General features: G+C 40.9%; 1 protein-coding gene across 5 annotated transcripts in view; it reads left to right on the top strand.

The window, feature by feature from the left end:
- Positions 1-5,406: 5,406 nt before the first annotated feature.
- hspa12a (heat shock protein 12A) overlaps positions 5,407-13,697 on the top strand; it is a 62,424-nt gene continuing 54,133 nt past the window's right edge. For 2 of the 5 annotated variants that reach the window (XM_023296702.3, XM_023296709.3), the window contains exon 1: positions 5,409-5,792. In XM_023296702.3, the coding sequence (XP_023152470.1) occupies positions 5,750-5,792 (43 nt within the window). In that variant the 5' untranslated portion in view covers positions 5,409-5,749. Of the gene's footprint in view, positions 5,793-13,697 lie in introns of all 5 variants that reach the window. The other 3 variants (XM_023296690.3, XM_023296682.3, XM_023296697.3) reach the window with 3 other exon arrangements.

Genomic DNA, 13,697 nt, shown 5'->3' with positions numbered 1-13,697 from the left:
AATAGCTCTCTCAAACATCTACCGCTGATCCAAAATGCTGCAGCCAGAGTACTGACGGGAGTTAGCAAGAGAGATCATATTTCTCCTATACTGGTTTCTCTTCCTTGGCTTCCTGTTAAATCTAGACTAGAATTCAAAATCCTTCTTCTGAGATATAAAGCTCTTAACAACCGATCTCCATCATATCTTAAAGACCTGATAGTACCATATTATCCTAGCAGAACTCTTCGCTCTCAGACTGCAGGCTTACTTGTTGTTCCTAGAATTTCCAAAAGTAGAATGGGAGGCAGAGCCTTCAGTTATCAGGCACCTCTCCTGTGGAACCAGCTCCCAGTTTGGGTTCTGGAGGCGGACACCCTCTCTATTTTTAAGACCAGGCTTAAAACCTTCCTTTTTGACAAATCTTATAGTTAGGGCTGAGTGGGTGACCCTGGTGGGGTCAGCTGGTGTCTTCATTTGTACAACTGACTTCCCCTTTCGACATCCCTTAGTTCTGCCCCTAGTTATGCTGCTACACACGTGGACAAAATTGTTGGTACCCCTCGGTTAATGAAAGAAAAACCCACAATGGTCACAAAATAATTTGAATCTGACAAAAGTAATAATAAATAAAAATTCTAGGAAAATTAACCAATGAAAATCAGACATTGCTTTTGAATCGTGGTTTAACAGAATTATTTTTAAAAATAAAGTCATGAAACAGGCCTGGACAAAAATGATGGTACCCCTAGAAAAGACTGAAAATAATTTGACCATAGGGACATGTTCAATCAAGGTGTGTCCTCTAATTAGCATCGCAGGTGTCTACAAACTTGTAAGCAGTCAGTCGGCCTATTTATAGGGTTACAAGTAGTCACTGTGCTGTTTGGTGACATGGTGTGTACCACACTAAACATGGACCAGAGGAAGCCAAGGAGAGAGTTGTCTCAGGAGGGCCGTACGATGCCCAGGTCTGCCTAAATATGTAGCGGGCAGCAGGAATTGATGGGACCAGAAACACCCCACAGTTTAATCATTTGTTCCTTGTATGAGTTCCAACTGATAAGTCACAGTCAATTCATAGTAGGATCACAATCATGTGATCGTCAGCAGGTAACTGGCACAGTGTTCACGTCATGGTTACAGTGACGCCGTGCCTGCAGTTATATCTGGCAATGGGAAATACTTAACAAAGTCGAGGATCCAGACTATAAGCTGCATCACTGTGAAAATTTAGTGAAGTGGTCCTTGTGTCATTTATGGCTTCCCCTGAAAATTTCATCCAAATCCGTTAGTCAGTTTTTAGTAATGTTTCACACGGACAGACAGACAGACAGACAAACGTACGCCGATCGTCACATAACTCCGCCGTTCCTTGACAGAGTAATAAATATAAGAAAAACCACTTCCCTTGGAAGCCGTACATGCCCATGCCATCATTCTGCCACCACCATGCTTGATGAGGTGGTATACTTTGGATCTTGAGCAGTTCCTTCCCTTGATCTTTGTCTCATCTGTGCAGCTATGTTTGTTGGCAAACTGTTTTTGAGGCTCACCAGTGGTTTACACCTTGTGGTGAACCCTCTGTATTCAGTCTGATGAAATCTTCTCTTAATTGTTGACCTGGACACAGGTATGCCATCCTCCTGGGGAGTGTTCTTGATCTGGCCAATTGCTGTGAAGGGTTTTTTCTTGACCAGGAAAAGGATTCTTCATCATCTACCACACTTGTTTACTGTGGTCTTCTGGGTCTTTTGGCGTTGTTGAGCTCACCAGTGCCTTCTTTCTTTTTAAGAAGATACCAAACAGCTGATTTGGCCACACGTAATGCTTTTGCTATCTCTCTGATGGGGTTGTTTTGATTTTTCACCTGAATTATGCCTTGCTTCACTGATAGTGACAACTCTTTGGAGGTCTCTTTGATAGTGACACCTCTGTATTGAGAGGTGACCTAACCAGATTCTGAATGCAAATACCAGACTTGAAATGAACTCTGCCCTTTTATCTGCTTGTTAATTAATGATTAATAAATTAATGAGGGATTAACACACACCTGGCCATGGAACAGCTGAGCAGCCAATTGTACAATTACTTTTGATCCCTTAAAAAGGTGGAGAGCAAATATAAAATGTGTTGTGATTCCTACACAGTTTACCTGATTTGGATGTAAACACCCTCAAATTAAAGCAGAAAGTCTACACTTAAAGCACATCTTGATTATTTCATTTCAAATCCATTGTGGTGGTGTACAGAGCCCAAATACTGAAAATTGTGTCAATGTCCAAATATTTATGGACCTGACTGTAAACTTGAAGAAATACAAATGGTTTATGTTATGCGTTTCTGAAGATGTTAGGTTGTTAAGATAAAAACCAAAATATTATATTAACTATATCAAATAGTTCTATAATTAGCCTACTGTTCTCAATTGAGCATTTGAGCTATTGCATACTTTGCATTACAAAAGATGAACTTTTTTTGGCCTTGCTTGTCTTTTTCTAGTCATTCTTACTGGCTGGCCATCCAACCATTTTACCAGCTTGACCAGTTACCCAGCCAAGTTTTGCTGGTCAGCTGGCCACATGGGTTGACCAGCAGCCACCAGTTTAGCCTGACTGCGTGTTCAGTGATACCAAGCAGTCCAACTATACCGACAACTCAGCAACACCAGCTTAACCAACATGTTCTGCATGGTAAACCCATCTAACCAGCCTCACACCAGCAGGACCAACTGAAACCAGCAACCATCTTAATCTGGTCTATGCTGTTTTGTCTTCAGCAGTTGACTAACCTGCTCCTACCCTGAGAAGACAGTATAAAATGGGGTGTCAGACTCATTTTAGAGGCCACATACAGCCAAAGTTGATCTCAAGTGGGCCGGACCAGTAAAATCATAACAAAATAACCGCTAAATAACGACAACTCCAAATATTTCACTTTGTTTTAGTGCAAAAAAGTCCATTCTGAAAATGTTCACATTTAATGAACTATCTTTTTACAAAACATTATAAACAACCTGAAATTTCTGAAGAAAAATAAGTGAAATTGTAATAAGTGAAATTTTAACAGCATTGTACCTCAATTTATCATGTGTATTACAACTTACAGATTCCCGGCCAATGCAAGAAGATTTTTTGGGGGCAGTGGTGGCGCAACGGTTAAGTCTCTGGAATACTGATCAGAAGGTCAGAGGTTCAAGCCCCGATGTGGCCACTGTTGGGCCCTTGAGCAAGGCCCTTAACCCTTCCTGCTCCCAGGGGCGCTGTACCACGGCTGACCCGTCGCTCTGACTCCCCCCAATTGTGAGATATGCAAAAATCAGAATTTCCCCTTGTGGGATTAATAAGGGATAACAAAAATAAACTCACAGTGTACCTACAAAGGCACAAAACATTCCACGTATCTGGAAGGGAACAAAATAGTATTTTACAACTTGTCAAGATCTAGAAATTATTTTTAATTTACATCCATTTCCACATCTGTGTGGTAATCCTGTCCACTTGAACTGACTCAGCACACAAAGTGGGACCTATTGAGGTAAAGATTACGTTATCCCCCTGCCTTATAAATGTATAATATGTATACATAAGTAAAAGTTGTGGCAGTGTATCAACAATGGGGTTCCACCAAACCAAACCCTGTCATACTGAAGCTCCTGACTCACATTATATTGCACAGTGTTCAATGTCTGTAATTATTTTCAGATGAAGTTTTCATTTTCACATAAAGTATTCATTTTCATCCCTGTAATTTCCCACATGCCTGTGGCAGGATTAGACCCTCTGGTGGGCCAGTTTTGCTCCCCAGGCCTTACGTGTTGATACCCCTGGTCTAAAGTATCTTTAACATTCTCTTGATTAGCATTGCCATTAAATCAAAGTCAACTTTATTGTCAATTCTTCAATATGTACATGACATATCAAAGATCAAAATTACGTTACTCTCTCTTTGTGCAACAGTAGACATTAAATAAACACTTAGAAGGTTCTGAGATAAAAAAAATAATACAAATTTAGAACTATAATATAAAAAAATAAGATTTAAAAGGCAAAAACTAAGTAAATTAAGAACTAGAAAGCAAAAATCAGGTAAACTAAGAACAAAGGAAGCAAAACTAGAACTAAGCAACACCCCAACACCCCATGGCAACAGCAGTGCTTGATGTCAGTTTGCCATTATTTTATTTTTTTTAATCTCAGCACCTTTCAAGTGTTTATTCAATGTCTACTGTTGCACGAAGAGAGAGTAACGGAATTTCAAGCCACGGTATGTCATGTACATAATGAAGAATTGACAATAAAGCGACTTTGATTTAATGGCAATGTTTAAACAAGAGAATGTTAGAGATACTTTAGACTAGGGGTATCAACACATAAGGCTCGTGGGCCAAAACTGGCCACAGGGTCCAATCTGGCCCACGGATTGACTTTGCAAAGTGTAAAAATTACAGCAGTGAAAATGAATACTTGTGAAAACAGTTAAAGACATTGAACACTATGCAATATAATGTGAGTCGGCAGCTTAAGTATGACAGGGTTTGGTTTGGTGGAATCCTATTGTTGATGCACTGCCACAACTTTTTTTATGTATACATTGGGCTGCACAGTGGCTTGGTGGTTAGCACTTTTGCCTTGCAGCGAGAAGATCCACAGTTCGCGTCCCGGCCTTCCGAGGATCTTTCTGCATGGAATTTGCATGTTCTTCCCGTGCATGTGTGGGTTCTCTCTGGGTTCTCCGGTTTCCTCACACAGTCCAAAAACATGCTGAGGTTAATTGGTAATTCTAAATTGTCTGTTGGTGTGAATGTGAGTGTGATTGTTTGTCTGTATATGTAGTCCTGTGACAGACTGGTCACCTGTCCAGGGTGTCCCCTGCCTTCGCCCTAAGTCAGCTGGGATAGGCTCCAGCCCCTTAACCCTAATGAGTAGCGTATAGATAATGGATGGATGGATTTTATACATTTACAAGGTAGGTCAATGCAAACCGACACTGCAAAAATTGCTCAGGAGTGACCCGGGGAACACAACAGAGCTAAGGTGTGCACCCAGGTTTCACACTCCCCAGATCCAGATCTTAATGAGCATCTGTGGGATGTGCCAGGAGAAGCCTGATCTAGGTAGGTCCCACCCTGCAAACCACAGGACCCACAGAATTCACTGCCACCATCCAAGTGCCACAGGACATCCCCAGAGGTCCTGTGTTCATGCCCCACTGGGTCAGAGGAGTTTTAGCAGCATAAAGGGGACCAACACAATATTAGGCAAGTGGTCAGAATGTTATGCCTCATCGGTGTGTATAAATATGTATGCTGACTTTAAACGCTGTATTCATTTGTCTGTACTTCATATAATAGTGTCTGCATGGACATGAACTTGTGTCTGAGTGGTGCAGAGCTCAGTATCCTGCTGGCTGCTCTGCACAGCCGCAGCACAGCGGCCAGCGGCAGCACTCTGCCCAGGACAGCCATGACTGAGCTGGGAGGGGCGGACAGAGCAGCAGCAGCCAGTCTGGGCTCCAACATCCTCTCTGCTCAAGCTAACGGCCCTCTCCGAACCCCAAACCTTCTCCATGTGTTTGTAACGTCTTTTCCATAAAACGTGAAGCGGCAAATCGAGGTGAAGTTGAACGGGGCACCATTAGCCGCGCGAAGCTGTTTTTTTCTTGATGTTTTTTTTCCTTCTTTGACCCGGTGTGTTTCCAGTAAACCAGGAAAATTGCTTGGTGTAGCTGTATCGGAGAGAAGGCTCGGGAGGAGGTGAAACTGCGGGATATGATGACTGAGAAAGAGACGGTGACCGAGAAGATCATAACCGGTGAGTTTGCTCAGTTTGGAGTCGCACGGCAATTAATGCGCGCGCACGTATGCGGTGTGTCGGTGTGGGACGATTCACGGCGGTCAAAGTGAAACCGGTGCTCTCGGTGTGTAGCTGCTTTACGGTGGAATTCGGTCTAAAAAAAAGTCTTGCGACATCTTCTCTGCAGTGCAGGGAGGCAGTCGGAGATGTGAAATCCTGCCTATGGGCTCTCCAAGGGCAGCCGCAGTGTCCAGGACCTCGCCTACTGGCCTGCGCAGAGCGGCTCACCAGAGAAACATGGCGATAATAAAAGTTTATTACTCTGCATTGGGTCTTTTTTTCTGACGGAGACACTGAGCTCGGTGTGTTAGGTCGCTCACAGTCGACCGTGGAGCTGACACGGCTCGGTTCGGTCGTCCATAACGGTGCAGAGTTTGGTCACATGGCTCGTCCCACCGGAGTTGTGACTCAATGCAGCAAAAAAGTCTGCACCATGTCCTCAGGTAACGCAGCGTTCATCACCGCCCAGACGGAGCTGTCTCTGTCTGCTCAGGCTGCAGCTTTGTGCTCCGTCATAAATGGCCGCCGATTTTTAAGTCGAACAGATTTGAACTTGTTCATGGATGAAATAAGTTAGTCTTCACATCCATTTCTTCGCAGGTACACGCTGTTCTGTAATCCAGTCAGGGACACTCCTTTGGAAAATCTCTCATTTTATCGGTGCTCGTTGTGTGAAGGCATCAACATACAGAAATCCGCCTCTATTATATAAGCGCTTTTGCATGTATTCCTTCTGCCTATACTCTCTTTTAACACAGTTTCAACTTTTGATTTGACACACACTAGTGCTGAGGGGAATAATGAGCAGTTTGCACCATTCTTGCAAAGTACTATTTCATGGTACATATCTTTTATTGCTTCTTCTAATTTTGCTAATGGTTCTGTAGAGAACGTGTTAAATTAAGCAAAAATGAAAAAGGAGCTTGGCTGGTTTAAAGTTTTTTGCTCAGATGCTGTGATCAACCTTCCTGTGGGCTTGGCAACACTCCAGGGTTATGTAATGCAAGGGACTAAATGCTCCCTGGTGATGTCCCTGCAGGGATGAGAGCTAAATAGGAGATTTCGTGTGAATTGAACTCCTTACACTACTGTTCAAAAGTTTTGGGTCACTCAGACAATTTCATGTTTTCCATGAAAACTCACACTTTTATTCATGTGCTAACATAACTGCAGAAGGGTTTTCTAATCATCAGTTAGCCTTCCAACACCATTAGCTAACACAATGTAGCATTAGAACACAGGAGTGATGGTTGCTGGAAATGTTCCTCTGTACCCCTATGTAGATATTCCATTAAAAATCAGCTGTTTCCAGCTAGAATAGTCATTTACCACATTATCAATGGCCAGACTGTATTTTTGATAAATTTCATGTCATCTTCATTGAAAAAGAATGTTTTTCTTTCAAAAATAAGGCCATTTGTAAGTGAGCCTAATTTTTTGAAAGACAGTGTATGTTGGTGCTGTTGAAAGCCAATATTCTCACTTGTGGGTTCATGAAGTCACTGTAAAGGTTGCAGATGGCAGCTCTGAATTCTGTTGTCACGGTTGCCTAGATCATCAGTGTATCAGTACATTGTGGAGGCAGAACTTCATACAGAACTTAAGAAATAATTACATCGCACATGTGCCAAAAGTAGCTGCTTGTGAGATCCTGGATTTGGATGAATGTGCTTTGATCAGTTTCCGACTGTTTGGATGGAGCACTTCTTCCAAAGATTTATTTGTTGTTTGGTCCTGTCTCTGTAGTGCAGTTAGTTCTTCACCTATTGCTTTAAACTTACAAGAATGTTAGAATACCAGGAAAGCCAAAGCAGAGAATAAATGCAGGACACACCTTGAGTTTAAATTCTCGATGCATTTGAGTGATGCTCTTTACTCCCATGCGACATGATTGCAGTAACGCTGCTGATCCCCCACTCCTCCTCCTCTGCAGTCAAACTAAATTGCATCAACAGAGAGCAGAGTGTTGCATAGTCATGATAAATGCCAACACTCACAGCCAGATGTTATTTTCAGGCAGGACACTGACCCTGACTGGTTATTTGTCTTTTAACACGTCAGATCTGCAGATTTGCATCACATTATACATCTTACAAACCAATTTCTCACATTTGGGCTTTGCTTCTCGAGACGAAATGAGTGTCTGTCGTTGATAGAATTTACTTAGGCAGGGACTGAGATAATTTGTGGTTATCTTAGATTTTCAAGGCAGCATTTGGAGGATAAAAGAGGCCCATTGTTAATGTTGAAATGCCGGCTGTTCCTCTGTGGGTCCACACATGTCAGAGTGAAAGGAAAGCACGCATGTTGTTAGATGCCAAACATGCAAACACAAGTGTTTTTTCATGCTGTATGTCACTATTCATTTATGAGTGGACTTCAGTGCTTGTAGACCTTGACTGTATTGTGATTAGTTTGATTTCACAGATAATGCAAAAGAAAAAAAAGCACATTTCAACATGTCTAAAGCCAACAGAACAAAAACAGAAAGATTTATTGTCACATATCTACTTTTTGGGACTAGATTTAGGTCAAGGAGATGTGTCATGACATTACAGTGAGGCATGACCATAACAGACACAGTAGTCTAGTCTTATATCTTTATCAGGGAAAGCAACCACTAACAACCACTTACTTCAGCTGGCAACTAAACAGCAAATAAATTGACATACACACGTGGACAGAATTATTGGTACCCCTCGCTTAATGAAAGAAAAACCCACAATGGTCACAGAAATAATTTGAATCTGACAAAAGTACTAATAAATAAAAATTCTATGAAAATTAACCAATGAAAATCAGACATTGCTTTTGAACCATGATTCAACAGAATTATTTTAAAAAATAAACTCATGAAACAGTCCTGGACAAAAATGATGGTACCCTTAACGGTTCAAAAGCAATATCTGATTTTCATTGGTTAATTTTTATAGAATTTTTATTTATTATTTCTTTTGTCAGATTTAAATTATTTCTGTGACCATTGTGGGTTTTTCTTTCATTAACCGAGGGGTACCAACAATTTTGTCCACGTGTGTATTAAGAAAAAGCTAGTTAGTGTACCTTGCTGTAGTTGTAATGTACTGACATTATGTAGATAGTTTTGCTGCAGGTTATAGATTGTTGACTTCCCTAATAGATACTGGCTATCAGTCATATTAGAATACAACAAATGTCTACAGACCAATAAGGCCAGTGTTATACTCTACAAGTCCCCAAGTACTCACGGGTAAATTTCACCACCGAAACTAGAAGAGTTGGTGCAGCATCCCATTTGCGGATGTCCATGTACAGGCCCAAATTTGCAACTACAGTTGTGTGAACGCTTGGTAGTAGTGTGCATGTGCATAATACAGAGATACAACCTACTGCACATGTATTGAGTGGAGTCTTCCAAATGGACGGCTGACAACACGAAAAGTAGTACATTAATAACAACTATGCATTTTTGTGTGTCTTCAGCTGTCTGTGAGTATATGCAAGGCATAAGAATGATCACAGAGTAAGTTGTCCCACCATAACCTGTGCAACAAAACTATCTGGAGAGTGATAAGGTTGCCACACCCACAGACAACATGAGTAAAAACATCTCCGGTTGTGTAGAGGCTTAACTTATCTGATTTTTATTGCTGTGGTATTGTTAAACTCATCGAATGTTGTAGTTGCTCCTCAGCCAAGTACAGCCAAGGACTGTTGCTCACTCCTTGTTGCCATAGTAATTAGGGGTGTACTTGTACTTGATATTTTTCTTCATATGAAATTTCTTTAGCTTGATCAAAACAATGACAAGTCTCTTTATGCCTATGCACTCGTGCTCCCACAATGTATCGTAGAGCAGAACTGCAGCCAGTATGTATTGGCAGTGCATGAGTTGTTGCACATCAGCTACAGCATGCTAGCAGAGTTAGTCTTTACAACTGATCAGACACTGTGCAGGTTTTATTAAAGTTTAATGTACGACCAGTTAGCTCACACTAAATGTTGAAACTGAGTTTAAGTTGAAGTATGAGCTTTGTACAGGCAGAATCTGTGACTCCTCTGCTCACACTGCACTAGACTTTCAACTGGAAGCTTACACTGATCTTCACCTAATAAAACCCATTTGCTTCTGACAATTTAATAATGTTTTTTCAAACAAGATGGCTGTTTCCTTAGTGTTGAGAAAAGGAGATAGAGAGGCAGAGGCACAGTTACGTTTTGCAACTTTTAAAGCTGTACCTGCACTACTGTCTTTAATAGTTAACTTCAGTTCATTACAAACATGTTGCATTTGTCTTAATATACATTTTTGTTTAATTTATCTTATACTTGAGAGCAAACATCTCAGAGTCTTTCCTTGTTGATAATATGCAGCATTTGAGTGTACTAAACTGTGACGGAAAGAAAATATTGTCCATTAAGCACTTTTGAATGTTGCTATTTTGTTTAACTAAATAACAATGTGATGCATTTTTTCACTTTCTTTGATGTACCCAATACATATGGAAGCACAACTCCAAAACTGATCATTATACCAAACCATGAATTTTGTGTGCTGTTACACAATTTTCTTGAATGAATCTTATACATATTAGTTTTACGGTCATCCATGAGTTGAGGTTAGTTATCAGTTTGCTGAATCATGTCTTTGTTTTTTTTTTTTTTTTTTTGTAATTTTTATTTTTAACATTTTTGAGTTGAACATATATAGGAGGATTACCTTTACAAAAATATGGTTTCCACACACTTACATATTATTTCCACACATTTACATATTGTTTCTTTACTGAAAGTCCGACCTTATGGGCTTTACATACTCGGTCCACTTTGTCCAGATAGTGTAAAACTTGTCCCTTTGAGTCCTGAGGGTAAAAGAAAGCTTGAATCATGTCTTTGTTAATTAGCTGCAGCATCTTTTTACACGTCTTCAGAATGTCCAGTGACTAAGCAGAATTTTCGCCATCCTTATAGGGCTGACTCCAAAAGAGTACTGAGCATGTAAAAGAGGAATCCTAGGTTTTGTTTCACATTGTGTAACTTCTGTACGTTTTGTAACACAATCATATAAATAAGCATACTGACTTAACATTTCAAATAGCTGAAATCACCGTAGAAGAAGTGCCTGAATCACAAGATGCCCTGCATTCTGTGCAGATGTTCACATAAGTTTCAAAAAGATCAGGGTGAACAGTGGGAGATCTGTATGTGTTAAGTACTGCATTTAAATGTGAATTACTTCAGGTGATAGTGAGAAGATGAAATATGGACAAGAAGGCTGATTTGAGCCATGAATCAATGAGACTGGAAGCTAATCAGATGTGTCAACACCAGTACAATCTTACTAATCTGTACAGTTATTTGATTTCAGTTAGCAAAAGGCAAAGCTACAATTTAGCATATACGAGATGTGGCTAATAAAGAATGAGACTGAGGTTTGATCAATATTATTTAATTCATGCAGATTAAAGCTTTCAGGGGTTGTTTATGCTACCCTTAGATCAGTGCATACGACATGATGCAGGCTGCACGCTGTCGTGCGACTGACTTAAACCCAATCTCACCGGTTAACAGCCACATGTCGTCTGATATTTAAACTCTCATGCAAATTGTTTCACAAATTCATGCCATCCTCGCTGTGTGACAGCCATGGTTTTGATTTTGTCATCTGTGGTAATGCTCCATCATGGGTTTTACATGTTTTATACAGTGGAAAATAAACAAAAGGTTGACTTTAAAAAGATATCCTAAATAAATCCAATATCTTGTCGGTTTCCTCAAATCGTTCACTCTACACCGCAGAGGACTTCATCATCCATCCATTCATCCATCCATCCATCCATTATCTATATATTATTAATCCTCATTAGGGTCGCGGGGGGCTGGAGTCTATCCCAGCTGACTTAGGGGACACCCTGGACAGGTCACCAGTCTTTCACAGGGCTACACTTAGAGACAAACAAGCACATTCAAATTCATACATATGGACAATTTAGAATCATCAGTTAACCTCAGAATATTTTTGGACTTTTGGAGAACCCGGTAAAAACCCACACATGCACAGGGAGAACATGTAAATGCCATGCAGAAAGAGCTCAGGCAAGGACACGAACCGGGGATCTTCTAGCTGCAAGGCAACGGTGCTAACCACCGAGCCACTGTGCAGCCCTTTTATAGTACAACATTGGAAGAATTTAATGCACTATATGCTGCCTCACAAGGTAACAATATGCCTGTCAGGTTACAAATGAGTCTTTTATCCCCTTGAATACAGGGTGTCCCTAAAGTCTGGACACATAGGAAATCTCATTAACCATAATTTTTTGCCCCCACAGACTAAATATGGCTTTGTCAAAAGAAGAAAGAGTTGAACTGGTACTTCTCAGTGGACATGAATCATGGACATATCAAAAGATAGGGTTAGGGTTAGGGTTAGGGAAGTGATTTTTGGGGGGCTAGCATGAATTTTTGCCATGACCAATTCTTTAGTTTCGGCTGATATATTTGGTCGTCCAGAACAGAGTTTGTCCATGACATTGCCCGTTTTTTAAAACTTTTTAACCACCTTCACCACTGTGGAAAAGCCAAGTGGAATCCTCCTTGGATGATGTGCATTATACTCATCTACTATCTTTCAATATGTCCATCCTTCACATCCAGAAGTACCAGTTCAACTCTTTCTTGTTTTGACAAAGCCATGTTTATACTGGCCATTGCAGTGTGTCACTCGGAGAAGTTGCACTGTTGGTCAGCTATAAATATTAGGCCACTGCCCCTGTGTTGTCTGAACGTGGTTTTAGACAAGAGCATATTATGGTGAAACCCTTGTCTCTGCTTTGTCATGTCAGATAAGAACAATTAGTGATTTGATGATGCAACATATGTATTGTTGCATATAGGGAATATTGTAAATAGTTTGATTGAAAGGTTCTACTGAGAAAACCTGGCTTAGACAATTGTGCAGATGTGCACATGGTTCTGTACATACGTCAGTAGCTGGGGGTTTGCATACTTGCACAGTGCTCTTAAAGGTGTAACACAGTTCTTTGTGGACCTGAGCAGCTTTAACTCTCAAGTTGGGAGAGGCATTACTGCATCAGATTAGGTGGAGTTTGAAGGAGCTGTTGCTCTTTTGTGGAATGTCTGTGGCTGGACAGGCTTAAGGCTGGGTTATACTTTCTGCACGAATGACCCACGTGGAAATCCATACGAGAGAACGTGTGTGCATTTATACTCCAGGCGGCGTCTGCTCCTAAACTGCAGGGGGCAGTGTATTGCAAACACAAGTCTACCTAGTCTACTCTAGTACTAAACTAGAGTAGATCAAGTTTGCCATTGTTTAGACCACTTACAACATGGCATATTACTGTTTAGTTGCATTTCAGCAGTTAGTTCTAATTTCACATCATGAATTGTTCATAACACGGTTACCACGGAGATCTCTGTGTGATGAATGGTGTAAGTTCCGGTATTTCTGGACTTCAGCTATGAGTAGGTCCTGGCCCTCTGTCAGGTTTTCCGTGCGACTCCGTCTGCATAGAAAAATAGAAAGATGTGAGGGGCACGGCGTGGAAATTTTCCACGTGAGAACGGCCGCTCAAGGGGGCGTAGCTGCTGAAATGACACAATTTTTCCACACGGAGCCGCACGGACCTCGCGGAGGCGGAAAGCATAAAACAGGCTTTATGAGGCATGAAAATCATCTGTCCATGATTTGAGCTGCACAGGTGTGGCATTCAGTACTGTAAAGTAATGCGCTGATTTTTAACACTTTAAGGCTTAAAAATATTTCCTTTTTTAAATGTTCCCTTAGTATATTGCAGTGTAATACAACAGCATTCTCTGCTGTAATGCTTGATTTTGTCGTTTCCAATTTTCAGTACAGTT

This window comes from Amphiprion ocellaris, chromosome 16 (assembly GCF_022539595.1).
Source record: "Amphiprion ocellaris isolate individual 3 ecotype Okinawa chromosome 16, ASM2253959v1, whole genome shotgun sequence".
Lineage (NCBI taxonomy): Eukaryota > Metazoa > Chordata > Actinopteri > Pomacentridae > Amphiprion > Amphiprion ocellaris.
This window is presented reverse-complemented; position numbering and strand designations above follow the sequence as displayed.